The 13,367-nt window shown below is 37.1% G+C and overlaps 1 protein-coding gene across 1 annotated transcript in view; it reads left to right on the forward strand.

The window, feature by feature from the left end:
- Window positions 1-3,253: 3,253 nt before the first annotated feature.
- MAP3K7 (mitogen-activated protein kinase kinase kinase 7) overlaps window positions 3,254-13,367 on the forward strand; it is a gene marked incomplete at its 5' end in the record, with an annotated part of 34,516 nt that continues 24,402 nt past the window's right edge. Inside the window, 7 exons of the mRNA XM_084262346.1 lie at window positions 3,254-3,283; window positions 4,043-4,153; window positions 5,695-5,760; window positions 6,630-6,675; window positions 7,347-7,485; window positions 8,635-8,759; window positions 12,115-12,243. Coding sequence (XP_084118472.1) covers window positions 3,254-3,283; window positions 4,043-4,153; window positions 5,695-5,760; window positions 6,630-6,675; window positions 7,347-7,485; window positions 8,635-8,759; window positions 12,115-12,243 — 646 coding nt within the window. The remainder of the gene's footprint in view (window positions 3,284-4,042; window positions 4,154-5,694; window positions 5,761-6,629; window positions 6,676-7,346; window positions 7,486-8,634; window positions 8,760-12,114; window positions 12,244-13,367) is intronic.

The raw sequence follows: 13,367 nt of genomic DNA on the forward strand, positions 1-13,367 counted from the left end.
CATTTTCTTTTTTTTCTCCTAGAAGATATTTAGAGGGATAAAATCTTTTACTAGAAGAATGTGTTTATTTTTAGATCATTTTCCAAACATACACAGTGCAACAGATCAACTTCTGTTTATTGATTTGTTGTGTCAATAATTCCATTAACTGTGCTTCATATAATTCAGAATATGCACTACTGTCCAAACATATGCTGTGGCAGGGGACAAGAAGGAATGAGCATGAAGATACTAAAGTTCAGGCAGCGCCTCACTCCTGTGCTATTAAGTTACTTAGTTCTAGCACACAGTGTTGAAGGAAACTACATAGTGTTTAAACTGGTCTGTCAAATTCTAATTCTGGCCTTTAAAGGATAAGTTCAGTAAAAAAGGAAGAAAATTAAATATAAGTGGAATCCACCACAAGCTCCCTCCTGTCCCTTATAAAGGATGTTTTTATGATGACTAAGATGCTTTTTCCAGATTGAGTGGGAAAGACACGCTGGGCTTTCACATATGGTGAACTTCAAGTTTGTACCAGACCCGTCATTGCTTCTTAGGGTTGTTCTTTTCATATGCTGTCCAAGAGGCTGAGCTGCTTTAATGGAAGATCAGCTCTTCTCTGTTTTCCCTGTATCCTAGGTAAGTATTCAGTGCATTTGTGTCCTCTTCTCAAGTTCAACCCTCTGCCTAAGCAGGCACCAAGTCACTGATAAATTGTTATGAAACCTCGACCGCATAGTTATTTATCAAACTCTTTTCACAAGCCATAAAATTTATATATCTGACGTTTCTATTACATAATTCAGATTTAGATTGCCTGGTAAATTCTTCCTGTTGGTGCCTGACACTTTTTTAATTAATTTTTATTCTTTGGTCAATAGCATGTGATTCTTGTAATTTATTCCACTTTTGAACTACAACTTGTAACATTCATGGTGCAATGGAAAACCTTGCATGGGGTGGTACCTCTTATTATAGCTTCTTCATCAAATAGAAACATTATTTAAAATTGTGGCAAAATTGAAAAATCATTTCTTTAGTATATGAGCTGTTGGAGCACATCCAGAGGAGGGCTGTGAAGATGATGGAGAGGCTGGAGCACCTCTCCTGTGAAGACAGGCTGAGGGAGTTGGGCTTGTTCAGCCAAGAGAAGAGAAGGCTGCAGGGAGGCCGAATTGTGGCCTACCAATATGTAAAGGGGTGATACAGGAAAGTCGGAGAGAGACTGTTCAGGGGACATGGTGAGAGGACAAGGGGCAATGTCTTTCAAGCTGAAAGAGGGTAGGGTTTGGTTAGACAATAGGAAGAAATTCTTTACTATAAAGATAGTGAGGCACTGGAACATGTTGCTCAGAGATGTTGTGGAAGCTGCATTTCTGGAGGCATTTAAGGCCAGGCTGGATGGGGTTTTGGGCAACCTGATCTAGTGAGGGTGTCCCTGGCCATGGTAGGGGGGTTCGGACTAGATGGTCTTTGAGGTCACTTCCAACCCAAGGCATTTTATTTTTCTATACATGTGAAAAATTGATCTATTTAATATATAAAAATCCCTGTAGTATATATTACACTTTCATAATATTAAAATTGTATCTGTAATACATATATTTGCACTTAAGGACATAAGCCTTTTCAGCAAGGAAAGATATGACTAGCCAAAAAAAAGTAAGCCTGGTGTATCACAAACTGTGTAAATGTTACCAACTAAGTAAAAAACACCCAAAATAGTCAAATTGCTTCATTAAATTTTATCAGATGTATCTGAGACCAGTCTTTTAACTGATGTAGCTTCACTGATGTTTTCAATAAGCAGGGTTTTTTTTCCAAGTCACTGAATTGAAGGTAACAGAACCATAGTCAAAAACGATGAAAAAGTGTAGGAAACAGTATATTGAGAAAAGCTTTCTGAAAGGAGTCTCACACAGCCTTGTGCCGTAATGCCATTTGTATAGAGCCAGGAGAAATCATATGCACATCTCCTTTTCCTTAAGTGGAGGAAAGAGTCCTTCCCAGTTACTTGGCCAGTTTATGTTCCTCCATATCATAGGGGAGCAGCAGGCCTGGATCTGCTGCTGCCAGCGCAGTTTGTCCTGCCCGAGTTGCTCTGTTGATAATTCTCTGTCCTTAGTGCTTCTCTGGTGCGAGCAGGCTGCTGTCAGTTACCTGTGCTTGACACTGGATGATTTCCCTGTGCTCAGTAAATCAGCACTTCTGTTAAATGCAGACTTAGGGCACACACGCTGGCTGTGTGTTCTGGTCAAGCACTGTGTGAGTTGGTTAGGGAGGTTGTAATGGACAACTCTCTTGTACTAGTAGAAGAAGGTGGGGCAGGGCTGCCAGCCCCAAGAAGTTTGGCAATTTTGTTTGAAATACGGTCCAAGAGAGAAGAAATACCAAGGGAAACTATTTGGAACTTTTAGGTGTTTAGGTGACTCACTGTTTCCAGTGTGTTTATATGTATTGTTTTCGTAGGCTGCTTCACTGTCTTTCATATGGGTTGGTGTTTCCAATCTCAGTTGTGGATGCAAAAACAAAATAGTTGAGTATTAAGAGGAGAGTCAAGGCTCTATCCTGTAGTGTGGGGAGGAGGTTACAATCAACAGGTCCTATTTTATGTCGGGAAGAATGGGGCATGTTCTGTGGGTCTGCTGTGGATATCTTGTGATAAACTCAGTCTGTGAACATCTGTTGTGGAGGGTGAGAAGCCAGGAGACCTTGGGATACTAAGTGTGTGCTGTAATGTAAAAGAAAAATGCTTCTTCCTTTGTATTAACAAAACCAGAAGAGGAAAATGCCATGGATCACCATGGATGGCAACTGTCACTCACATCCATACATAATCTTACAAAAATACTGAGCATACTTCCCCTTTCTTCCCCTTTCTTAATGTAAGATCTTGATTGTTTTTTTAATTTGTATTTTTCCCCTCTTCAGATTGGGTCCTTGATTGCAGACTTTTTATATTCAGCATGAAAGTTTAGCAGGTCTTGAACTATGCACCTGCAGCCTTATCTACCCTGTTCTCAGGGGAAATCAGCTTCACTAATCATTTATTTATTGATTAGGAAAGTGTGTAGCAAAAACCTAACCCAAGAATGTTTTTCATACGTGGTAGTTTGCATTCAAATGGAACCTTAACATTTTTGGCATCTGAGTTGTCTTCTCTGGATCAGCACTCTTAGTTTACATTGCAGATTATTACTGCATTGGGGGTCATCTCAAAAAAAAAAAAACAAGGTAAAATTATTAAATGTTATTTCCTCAAAGGCTAAGCATGCAGGCGGTTTGCATTGTTACAGTATTGGTTAGTCAGTATCTCCTACAGAGCAAATGTTAAAGGTGTCTTGAATAATGAGTATGCAGAAGCTGCTGCTACTGCTTGTGTGAAGTTACAGTGAAGAGTTGCAACTCATCTGGTTTTCTGTATCTTTAAGCAATGCTAATTTTGACTAAACTAGAAAGCAGACGTCAACAAAAATAGAGAAAAGCATAGTTTATGTAGACCTTGTGCTTGTTTGATGGACTCCCAGGAGAATTTACTGCTTTTACACTGTTGAGGCATCTGTGAGAAAATGGAAGGATAATTTTGAGTGCATTGAACATCTCATCCTGGCTTCAGCAGAGTCCTGTGCAATTGTTTGCATATGCATTTAAATTTCAGAATTTTGAATTTCTACTACTAGCAAGTGTAAATGAATAATGCATATAGATAAAATTTCACCAGTCATCTATACAAATACATTTGCCATTGTTCTTTTCATTTTCTTCCAAACAGATCTTGTTCCAAATATTTCAGAAAAACCTGATCTTAATTACTGTTACTGCATGTGAAAAATAAAATGTTTTGGTTTTGTGTTTTTCTGTTCCTTTGGTAAATAATATCTGGAGGAAGCTTAGCTAAGCTTCAGTTATGCTTTGATGCCATAATATTAAATTGCTGCTGTAAAACATGATTCTGTGTCTCTGTAGTTTTCTAAGGTAAATATATTTTCTCTTTCTGAAGTCCTGCACAGCAAATTAAACCATTTCAAATTTTAACTTGTTTCATGTTATTTTATTCTAGGTTGTTGGAAGAGGAGCCTTTGGGGTGGTCTGCAAGGCAAAATGGCGAGCTAAAGATGTAGCCATTAAACAAATAGAAAGTGAATCTGAAAGAAAAGCCTTCATTGTAGAGGTACAATAAGTTTACTGGAAAATATGGGGTTTGGTAATGTGTGCTTTCTTAAATTCATGGCTGTATTTAGTGTACTAAAAGCCGTGTCTGTATTATAAAGTAAATATAGCCTGTGGTACCTGCTGCGGGCCTGAACCCCTTGTCATGCAGAACAGGACACCTGTCAGCACATCACAGCTCCTTTAGTTTGCTTCCCATTAAATGTGGAAAGAAAGATGGGAGAGAGGAAGGCACGCAGGTCAGGGAAACACCAGTTCCAGGATTCCATCCCAGTGTGGAGTCAGGGTGCAACTGAAATACCCACCCAAATCCCAGAACTGATTAGCACTTCCAGGGTCTTACAGCATAGGTGATGCTTATAATCAGGTCCATACTTGACACTGTTTCTTTAGTTTTTTTCAACAGTTCTAATCATTTCAGGGTGGTTTATTTTGCATATAAGTTTTTAATACATGTCAGTTAAGGACAATCACTCTTCCCATTCAATGTCTACTTCAGAATGATCTTGAGTAGTTCAGATACACTGATAGACTTGCCAAGATACAGAACATTTTCTAGAATCAAATTAGCCATGTAATTTAAATGAGATCTATTGTGATGTGCTGCTTACTATCAAGCCAGTAAGAATCTAGGATGTTCAAGATGAAATATGTTTAGAATAATGCTCTCTTAATTTTGGAACCAAAAATGTAACACACTGAATGGTTAAAGGAAGCATATTTGTGATAGGCAGCTTCATGTAAATATTTATATGTTGTTCATTACCATGGAAGTTTTTAATGTTATTAATCTAATACTGAGTAGATCTGATCAGTCTCAGCATTTTTGTGTTAGGAAGAAATCTGAGAAGATAAACCCAGAAAAACTTCAGTAATTACTGGGATTCATGAAGCCCTACACAGTGCAGGCATCAGTTGTGATACTGCATTATGGCTTTTTAGAACTTAGGAAGTGTATAGAAAAGAAAATATTAGCTCCCTAGACAATGAACAGCATAAGCTACCTCCAGTGGTCTGTGTGAAGACAAAAAAATTCCTTTTTTCTTGTGCTACCTACAGGAAAGGAAAATTTCAATGCAAAATAGACTGATCATCAATTAGTACAAGCACCAGTAGGTTCTTGAATCTAAGTCATGTTAATTTTTAACTGGCTGATTTATTTTATGGAATTGTGGGGTTTGTTTTTTTATTGTTGTTTTTAAGAACAGTAATTTTCTATACAGTGAATAAAGCCAATATGATTTAGATTGTTTATTAAGTCAATCAGGATTTCAAAATTGGAGGCTTCAAGAACACCGCTGAGCCTATAGAGGTCATAGTTGCACAGTGTTTGACTTGAGCGATTTTACTACACCGTTTTCTTTAAAATTACTTTTATACACAGCTCAAATGAGATACAAACCTAATTACATAAATTAAAATGCAAACAGGGATATCAGTCTTGTAATTCCTAAAAATCACCATCTAGGGTTATGCAGATACATAAAACTGTAATTAGTCTCATTCCCCCCATGGTTTGAAATTGTGTAATTTGTGTTGCAGCTTCGACAACTGTCACGAGTGAACCATCCCAACATTGTCAAGTTATATGGAGCCTGTCTAAACCCAGTAAGTTGCAGCTTCGTCAGTATGACGAAAGGTGACTAGCTTAACACCTGCAAGCATCAGTGCACAAAATGTGTATTTCTTATCTATATTTCTATGGTTTAGCCATAATAAGGAAATATACAGATACATGGGTTGGTTGATACGTTCACATTTTTTGTGTTTTTTTTTTTTTTTCCCTGCTATGAGAAATAAATTCCAAATGCTGTTTCTGAATACTGATTATGCTTCAGTTTGTCAGAACAGCATCTGGTGTATTACATATGTAGAGCCATTCATATCTACGGTCCTATTACTTGCAAATCAGCAATATGAAAAAATACATTAGCCACACGATTCATAGCTTGTAAATCAGTTCCTATTCTCATATATGCAATTTTCAAGATTTGCTTTCTGCCACAGCTGCAAACAGTCCTACATATTCTTAAAGCAGAAGAGCAAGTACTGTGACAGGACAGATGTATCCTTAGCTAATTCTAGTATGTTATCTGTATTGGTTAAAGTAACGCTGCATCCCTTGTTCCTTACTACTAATGAAAACCATTTCACATAGTATTTTAAAACCTTTGTAAGTTACTTAAAAAAAAAACAACTAAGGGCAAATGACTTGCAGTTTGAATATGGTATTTGCTCTTCAAGATTGTTGGGTAGGTCATTCTTTCCAAACTTAACAGTGGGAACTAATTATAAAACTGATTTCTCTTTCTGTTATGTAAGTATGTACCATTCAAACTGACTTTTTACCTCATAGATAAATTTTCCATTAGCTTAGATATGGAGACTTCCCTCTCAAAGAGCTTTCCTTTCAGTTTACAAGAGCTGTTTTCCACATTTAAAACAACCCTATTTTTTGTCCCCTCCCCCCTGCTAAGGTGTGTCTTGTTATGGAGTATGCTGAAGGAGGTTCTCTGTACAATGGTGAGTATCATTTCAACACGGTGTCTTCCTGGAGCTGAAGGCTCGTTGTTAAAGCAAACATGATCTAAAATATAAAGCTGTTTCATACACGTCTCCATCCTTGGAGATACTTAGAAGCCACCTGGACGCAGTCCTGGGCAACTGGCTCTATGTGGCCTGCTTGACCCTCTTTGCTGGACCTCTCAAGGTTCCTTCCAACCCCAAACATTCTGTGATTCTTTGAAATTGTTAAAAGTAATTATAAGGAGAAATGAATGTGCTTTAAAAAAAACACTTCTCAGTCTACTGTTCTGTGTTTTGATATCAGTTTGTTATATTTTATACAAGTCATATAAGGTTTTCCAGTGGAACTTCTGAAAAGATTCTTCCTTAACTTGTAAATTCCTTGAGTATTTAACATAGACTTTACCAGGGACAGCTGAGAGAGAGCAGCATCTTTGTTTTTGAATTTTAACATCAAAAATGACGGAAAACATACTAAAAAAACATGGAAAATATTTTGACATTTCTATTATTTTAACAGTCTGCAGAGGGGTGTGTTCAGTTTCAGTGCCAAGGTACTGATAATTCCTTAGATTCCATAGAGCTTTCTCACTGGTATGTTGTTAACTCTGTTGTATCTGTTGTAATATACAATAAAGTTCTTTTTAGTTTGTGCCTTTGTTTTGCAGTGCTACATGGTGCTGAACCTCTGCCTCACTATACTGCTGCACATGCCATGAGTTGGTGTTTACAGTGTTCCCAAGGAGTGGCATACCTCCACAGTATGAAACCAAAGGCTCTAATTCACAGAGACCTTAAACCACCAAAGTAAGTTTATGGTTCATGTTTCCTATTTTCTTAGAAATTATCTTAAGTTCCAACTGTAATAATTTCATTGCATTTGAAAGAGATGCCTTTATTTCATACTAATATTATTTGATGTACTATATTCTAAATGAAAGCTGTGTGTTTGAAACTTTGGTTACAGAATGATAGTGCATGGTATCAGAAAGGAAATACACCCAGTTACTTTGTGTTCAACTGGAAAAACATCCTGCTCTTGTCCTGTGTCATGGAAGAGGATTTTGGTAGAGATAGGGCTTCTGATCAGAGGCATTTAAAATGCCCCAATGAGTTACAATGAGTTGCAATGTTCAATAAGAGAGTGTGGTGGATGGGATGTTTGGTTGCTTGGTTTTAACATAATATTTAATCATGTAGTAGAACTCTTTCCCCTCCCCAAACCCTCCCACCTCATGGCCATCTTCCTCTATCCCCTCCTTCAGCTTGTTCCACTACCCCTGTAGTATCTCCCATCACTTTCCACTAAAACAAAAATTGTTTTCTGCCCAGTAATTGTGTTGATCTGACTCACTTTACAGCTTCAGATCTGGCACCATAGATCAGGAGGAAACAGAAATTTGGGGATCAGCTATCACCTTTTGGTGGTAGCCTGCTGCATTTACTACCAGATAAAATTACAATGTGAAGCCACACTTTAAATCTTGAGTTCTTTCCTGTATCCCCTGTCTTGATTTATAGAGCTGTTAACATGTACTTCAAGTGCTTTCATTTAAGTAAATAGCTAGGTTGACTGACATTAATGGGAGTCTTGATTGTTCCTTCTTTTGGTAAAATTGTTGCAGCACTTGTTTTTCAGCCTCTGGCATCTAAAAGACTAATTTTGTCAATATATGCTTAGTGGTTTAGTATGGCTAAAGATACTTATTTAAAATTCAGCATGTAGAAATATTAATAAATTACTATATATTTAACTATTTTAAAATATTTCCTACGTTCAGATCAGGCACAAGTGGCTTTGCTTTCTCAAACTATGAAACTAAAGCACTGAAAAGCAAAGCTGTAGATATTCAACTCTATTAGAATTGTAGTTAAGGTAGAAAAATTCAGTGGTTTATTACCAGAATGTTTTATCCTACAATTATAATTGTGATTTTTTTTTTTTTCCTTTGACAGCTTACTCTTGGTAGCTGGGGGGACAGTTCTAAAAATCTGTGATTTTGGTACAGCCTGTGATATTCAAACACACATGACCAACAATAAGGGAAGTGCCGCTTGGATGGCGCCTGAAGTTTTTGAAGGTAACAAGAATTTACAGTGTCGAAGTTATGTGTTCTTTCTATGGATGTAACTTTGAATTAATTTGACAGAGGAAAAAGATCATCGTGTGATTTCACTTCGTTTCAATGAGTGTACTAAAGTTTGAGGTAACAGCTGAAATAGTCTTGGCAGAGGTCTAACGTTTATTTTAAAATCGGTGTGATTGTCTACTGCCAAATAATTATGCAGGGTTTCGAAGAGCAACACTGAATTGAATTGATCATGTTAGTTAATTACATGAAGATGTGGAACCTTTATTTGTGTCATAGCTGAGATTTACATAAGTACTTTGACAGCTGCTGTTTCTTCTTTTATAAGCAAGTAAAACACAGCCAGAGGGCTATTTCCCCAGGATTGTGCTGTTTCTGATATTCTTCTTAAGTCATTTCAAACTCTTCTGACGTTTAAATACACTGTCATTACTTTCACTCCCTATTCTGATCAGCTTTTATCTTTAGAATTTCCCTGTTAGTGTCTCTAAATTGAACATAATTGCCTTCATTTTCAATCCCCCGCTTTCTTGTAACTCCATCTTTGTCTGCTTTTTTTGTGTAATCTAGAGATTTGATGTACTTCCTCAGTCCTACATACTGAGGAACTCGTTATTAACAGTTAATTTAGCTAAGTAGGAAAACAAGCTATTTCTTGGAGTGTAGCTAGAGAAGACTGATGACACTTGATAATTAGATAGGTATAATTGCTGCATGATTAGCAGAGAAATAATCCAGTCAATATTAGATTGCAAATTAACGCCGTTTAGCCAATCAGTACCTTAAACTGTGATTAGCAGAGTGGTCTGAAGAAGGTAGCAGGTGTCCTGGTTTTGATGTATTTAGCAAGCGCCTATGTGCAAGAGGGTTTTCCCATATTCTGGATCCAAGTGGCCTCTTTTACTGTCCATATGCAAGAGAAAAGAAATTATATATGTATATCAATGTATGTTTTTAGCAGGTATTTTCTCCCAAAAACACCACCTTTGGAGCTTTTGTTTTGAAGGTACCTTTTTCCCCCCCAACGTATTGCTTAGAGGACCCACCTAAGGGTGATCTGTTTCATTCTGGTGGGTAAAAAGTTTTCATTATGTTAGTTCATGTTGAGGCACCTACTCCATTTCTTCAGCTAGGAATGCTTCTTTACATAACATTTGTTTACCAGTAAATGAAATTGTATAAATGAGATACTTTTTTCTTCTAGCAATGATCAATTGGACGATCCATGTTAAAGCTAGATTGTTTTTGAGTAAAAAAATCCTAATCTAACCCAGATTTTCAAATAAGTATATTGTAGTTGGGATTTACAGTGCATATATTAATTCCTCTGGTGTAAGAATTCAGCAAGACAGAACAAAGAAATCTTGTATTGCAAATTTATTGTTGAACAGCAGCAAAAGCCTCCAGTTTATGGTTGGTTTTATGTACTTTTATCTGAAAGCATTTACCAATAATGACAAAAATCATACAAGTATCAAGGAAAGAAAGGAATCTATAGCTTCTATGATGCAGCATGTAAGTTGCCCTTGATACAATCATTAAATTACTAAAATTATGTCAAATGTTAAAAATGCTTGCTTCCGCTACTGCATCAGAATTCAACAATGAAGTAAATGCTAATATTGTTTTAGTACTGCTCTAGTATTAACATTTTTAGATGAGAACATTAACAGCACAAGAAGTATCTGTTGTAGGTGGCAGAGTGCTCTTTGAAGTAATTGCTCTAATATTAAGATTTTCCCCATTTTAAATATTAGGGCACGTGAAGCCTTGTACAGATCAAACAATCTAAGAGAACACAATATAATTTAGATCAGGATAAAGTGATAGAGAGCAAGCACTCTAATATCAGAACTTGCTTTAGAAGAACCTCTTAAGATTGCTTTGGGATAACTGGATAAATCAAAGGAATTGCTCTACCTTTGTCTGTTCTGTAATTAAACAATATAAAATACTCTCTCACTTTTTGACTCTGTTTTCAGAAACAGTCCAAGACTTCTCAGCCACAAAATAGAATTTTCTTACACAGGAGAGTAACACTACCTCCCTGTCACAGGCTGGGTTTCACAGAACCACCGTGGCTGCATAGACAAAAGGGGCTGTTTCGCTTCACTTAGCGATCTGCCTTTATTAACAGATACCTTCTTTTTTCCAACACCTTTGAAAAAACACTGTCTGCTAAAGCTGACTTTGCTATTCCCCGTCAGGAACCTTTGAACTCATTAGCCACCTTCAGCTAGTTTGATACAGGCGTAAAGAGATGCCAAGGGTTAAAGAGTTTTGTAAAATCAGTAGCTGGGAGAAGTCCAGATTAGTGCCTTCACTTAGGGAGGATTTGCAGTTCGTGCTGCAGCCTGCCTGCCTTACAGGCTGGCTGTTGTGCAGGAACTGGCCTGAGAACAGGCTGCTGGCCTTGTGCAGGAGCTACAGGTGCAAAGGAAGATGGCTCATAGGCAGAGTGGAGCCGCTTGCAATGGGGTGCTGTGTGATAGATGCACACAAAACTTGGCTTCTTTAATTCTACTGTTTATGAAATTACTTGTCACAAGGCTTTCCGATTATGTGTTAACAAAAAGTCTCTTGGCTGCTCGATGCCAGTTTTGATCCTTGTTTAAAGACATTTTATTCACACAATTATCATTAGCCATTCACATTAGTTTGTTGTATTTGAGTTATGGTTACAGAGCACACATCTTTGCAGTCTGTGGAAATTCTTATTCAGTATTCTTATATCACCTATGTGTCTTCTGCACCTTTAGCAGGGGTCTTAGAAAATACTGAAATTATGGTGAAAGCACTTTAATCACATGACAGAAAGAGTATAGATAATAAACAGGGAGGAATTAAGATGGTAAAGAATTGAGGTATCTGCTGAGTTGTTCATATGGTAACTTAGTAATTCTGCTAAAGACCTGTAGTTAATAAAGAGTACTGGCTATGACAGAGATGTTACTGGCTGGCGTATTGTGACTAGCACGGAAGAAGTGAGTTGAAGAATATTCAGAGGAAGAAGCAGAGTCAGTTAAATCCTGAATGCAAGAGATCTTTGAAACCTAATAAATTGCATTTTATATTTTATAAGAAAATCGACGCATTTTATCATTTTAGAATGACTCCAAGTGAAGGGGATTGATTTCCAGAGACAGGCATTCTCAATGATCCTACTGTCAAATTATTTTAGACTTAAGTTAGCGTGCATCAGCCAGCTTTAGAAAACACTCTTTTCTCAGCATTAACAAATGTGAAGTGAAAGGAAGCATAGAAAACTATTTATCAGTTCAAACTGTATTTCTTTTTAATGTGTTACATAGAAAAGAGACAAATTCTGTTGATGGCTTTCTTCCAGGTAGCAATTACAGTGAAAAATGTGATGTCTTCAGTTGGGGTATTATTCTCTGGGAGGTAATCACCCGTAGGAAACCTTTTGATGAGATTGGTGGTCCAGCTTTCCGCATAATGTGGGCAGTTCACAATGGTGAGTTAAAAATACTTCATTGCATTTGAAGTTGTGCATTTTGACTTATAAATTTGCTAAACACTCTTAGCTCTCCAGCTTTAAGTTACCGTTTTTCCATTTTATACTTGATTGAATATGTGTTTTGTCATAAAGGCTTAACAGTTAGACACTGCTACTTTCTGTCAGTGGTTTTATTTGACTTCTACAGTGTTTCTGTTTCCTGCCACATGTAACTAGTCTAGGAACAAACAAGAGCCACCTTCGTTTTGTTATGAAACTCCATTTTAAAAGTGATCTGAATCACGTGCTACAAAAACACCACAACCCCTCTGTCTGGATGAACAATGATTTTATTAACCAAGTTATCTTGTTTGGTTGGGGTTTTTTCTTCTTGGGCATCTACAGTAAATGCATGAGTAAGTGCTAGAAACTGTCAAAATCCTGCAGGACCATTAGGTATTAAAAATGTTACTTTGTTTTTCATCTGGGTTTTGTGGTGGGTGGGTTTTTTTTTTGTTTGGTTAGTTTTGGGGTGATTTTTTTTGTTGTTTTGTTGTTGTTTTTTCTTTCTGTTGCTATTCTGCTGTTTGAATTGATTTACCTTTATGTCTAGGTACCTGCAGTCATGGAGCAGGACTTTAGCTAGGTGCTGTACAGAACAGATTCTTGTGAGCTTAGAATATTAACAGGAGGCAATGGTTGGATTCGGCTGGACAAAAGAAAACACGGGGCAGAATAATGCACTACAGAGACTGTAGTGTCTTCATGCTAGTGGTGTAACTTTTTTAACAGTATGTTTTTAGGTACCATGGCAAAGCAGAGTTTTAAGAAGAATAAAAAAATTGTAGTGAAATAGTTCAGTGAATGTCTGCAAAGAGTTTCTGCCATTTGTGAAAGACAACATCAAAGAAAGCACAAACTTGTTTGGAAGATCTCATTAACAAATGAGCAATGAAGGCCGGTACTCTGCCTGAGTGTCATTGCTTCAGTACCAAATGATAGAAGCTTAAGGTGAGCACAGGTACCCTGTTCAATGGAGAAGGGAAAGGGGCAGCGAGCAATAGGATGGATGGATGAATATTAGAGTCATCATAATGCACAAAGATGTTTGCAAATGGCATTTTTGAATAAAGAAAGTGATT

The sequence above is a fragment of the Gallinula chloropus genome, assembly GCF_964237585.1.
Source record: "Gallinula chloropus genome assembly, chromosome: 3".
Taxonomy (NCBI): Eukaryota; Metazoa; Chordata; class Aves; order Gruiformes; family Rallidae; genus Gallinula; species Gallinula chloropus.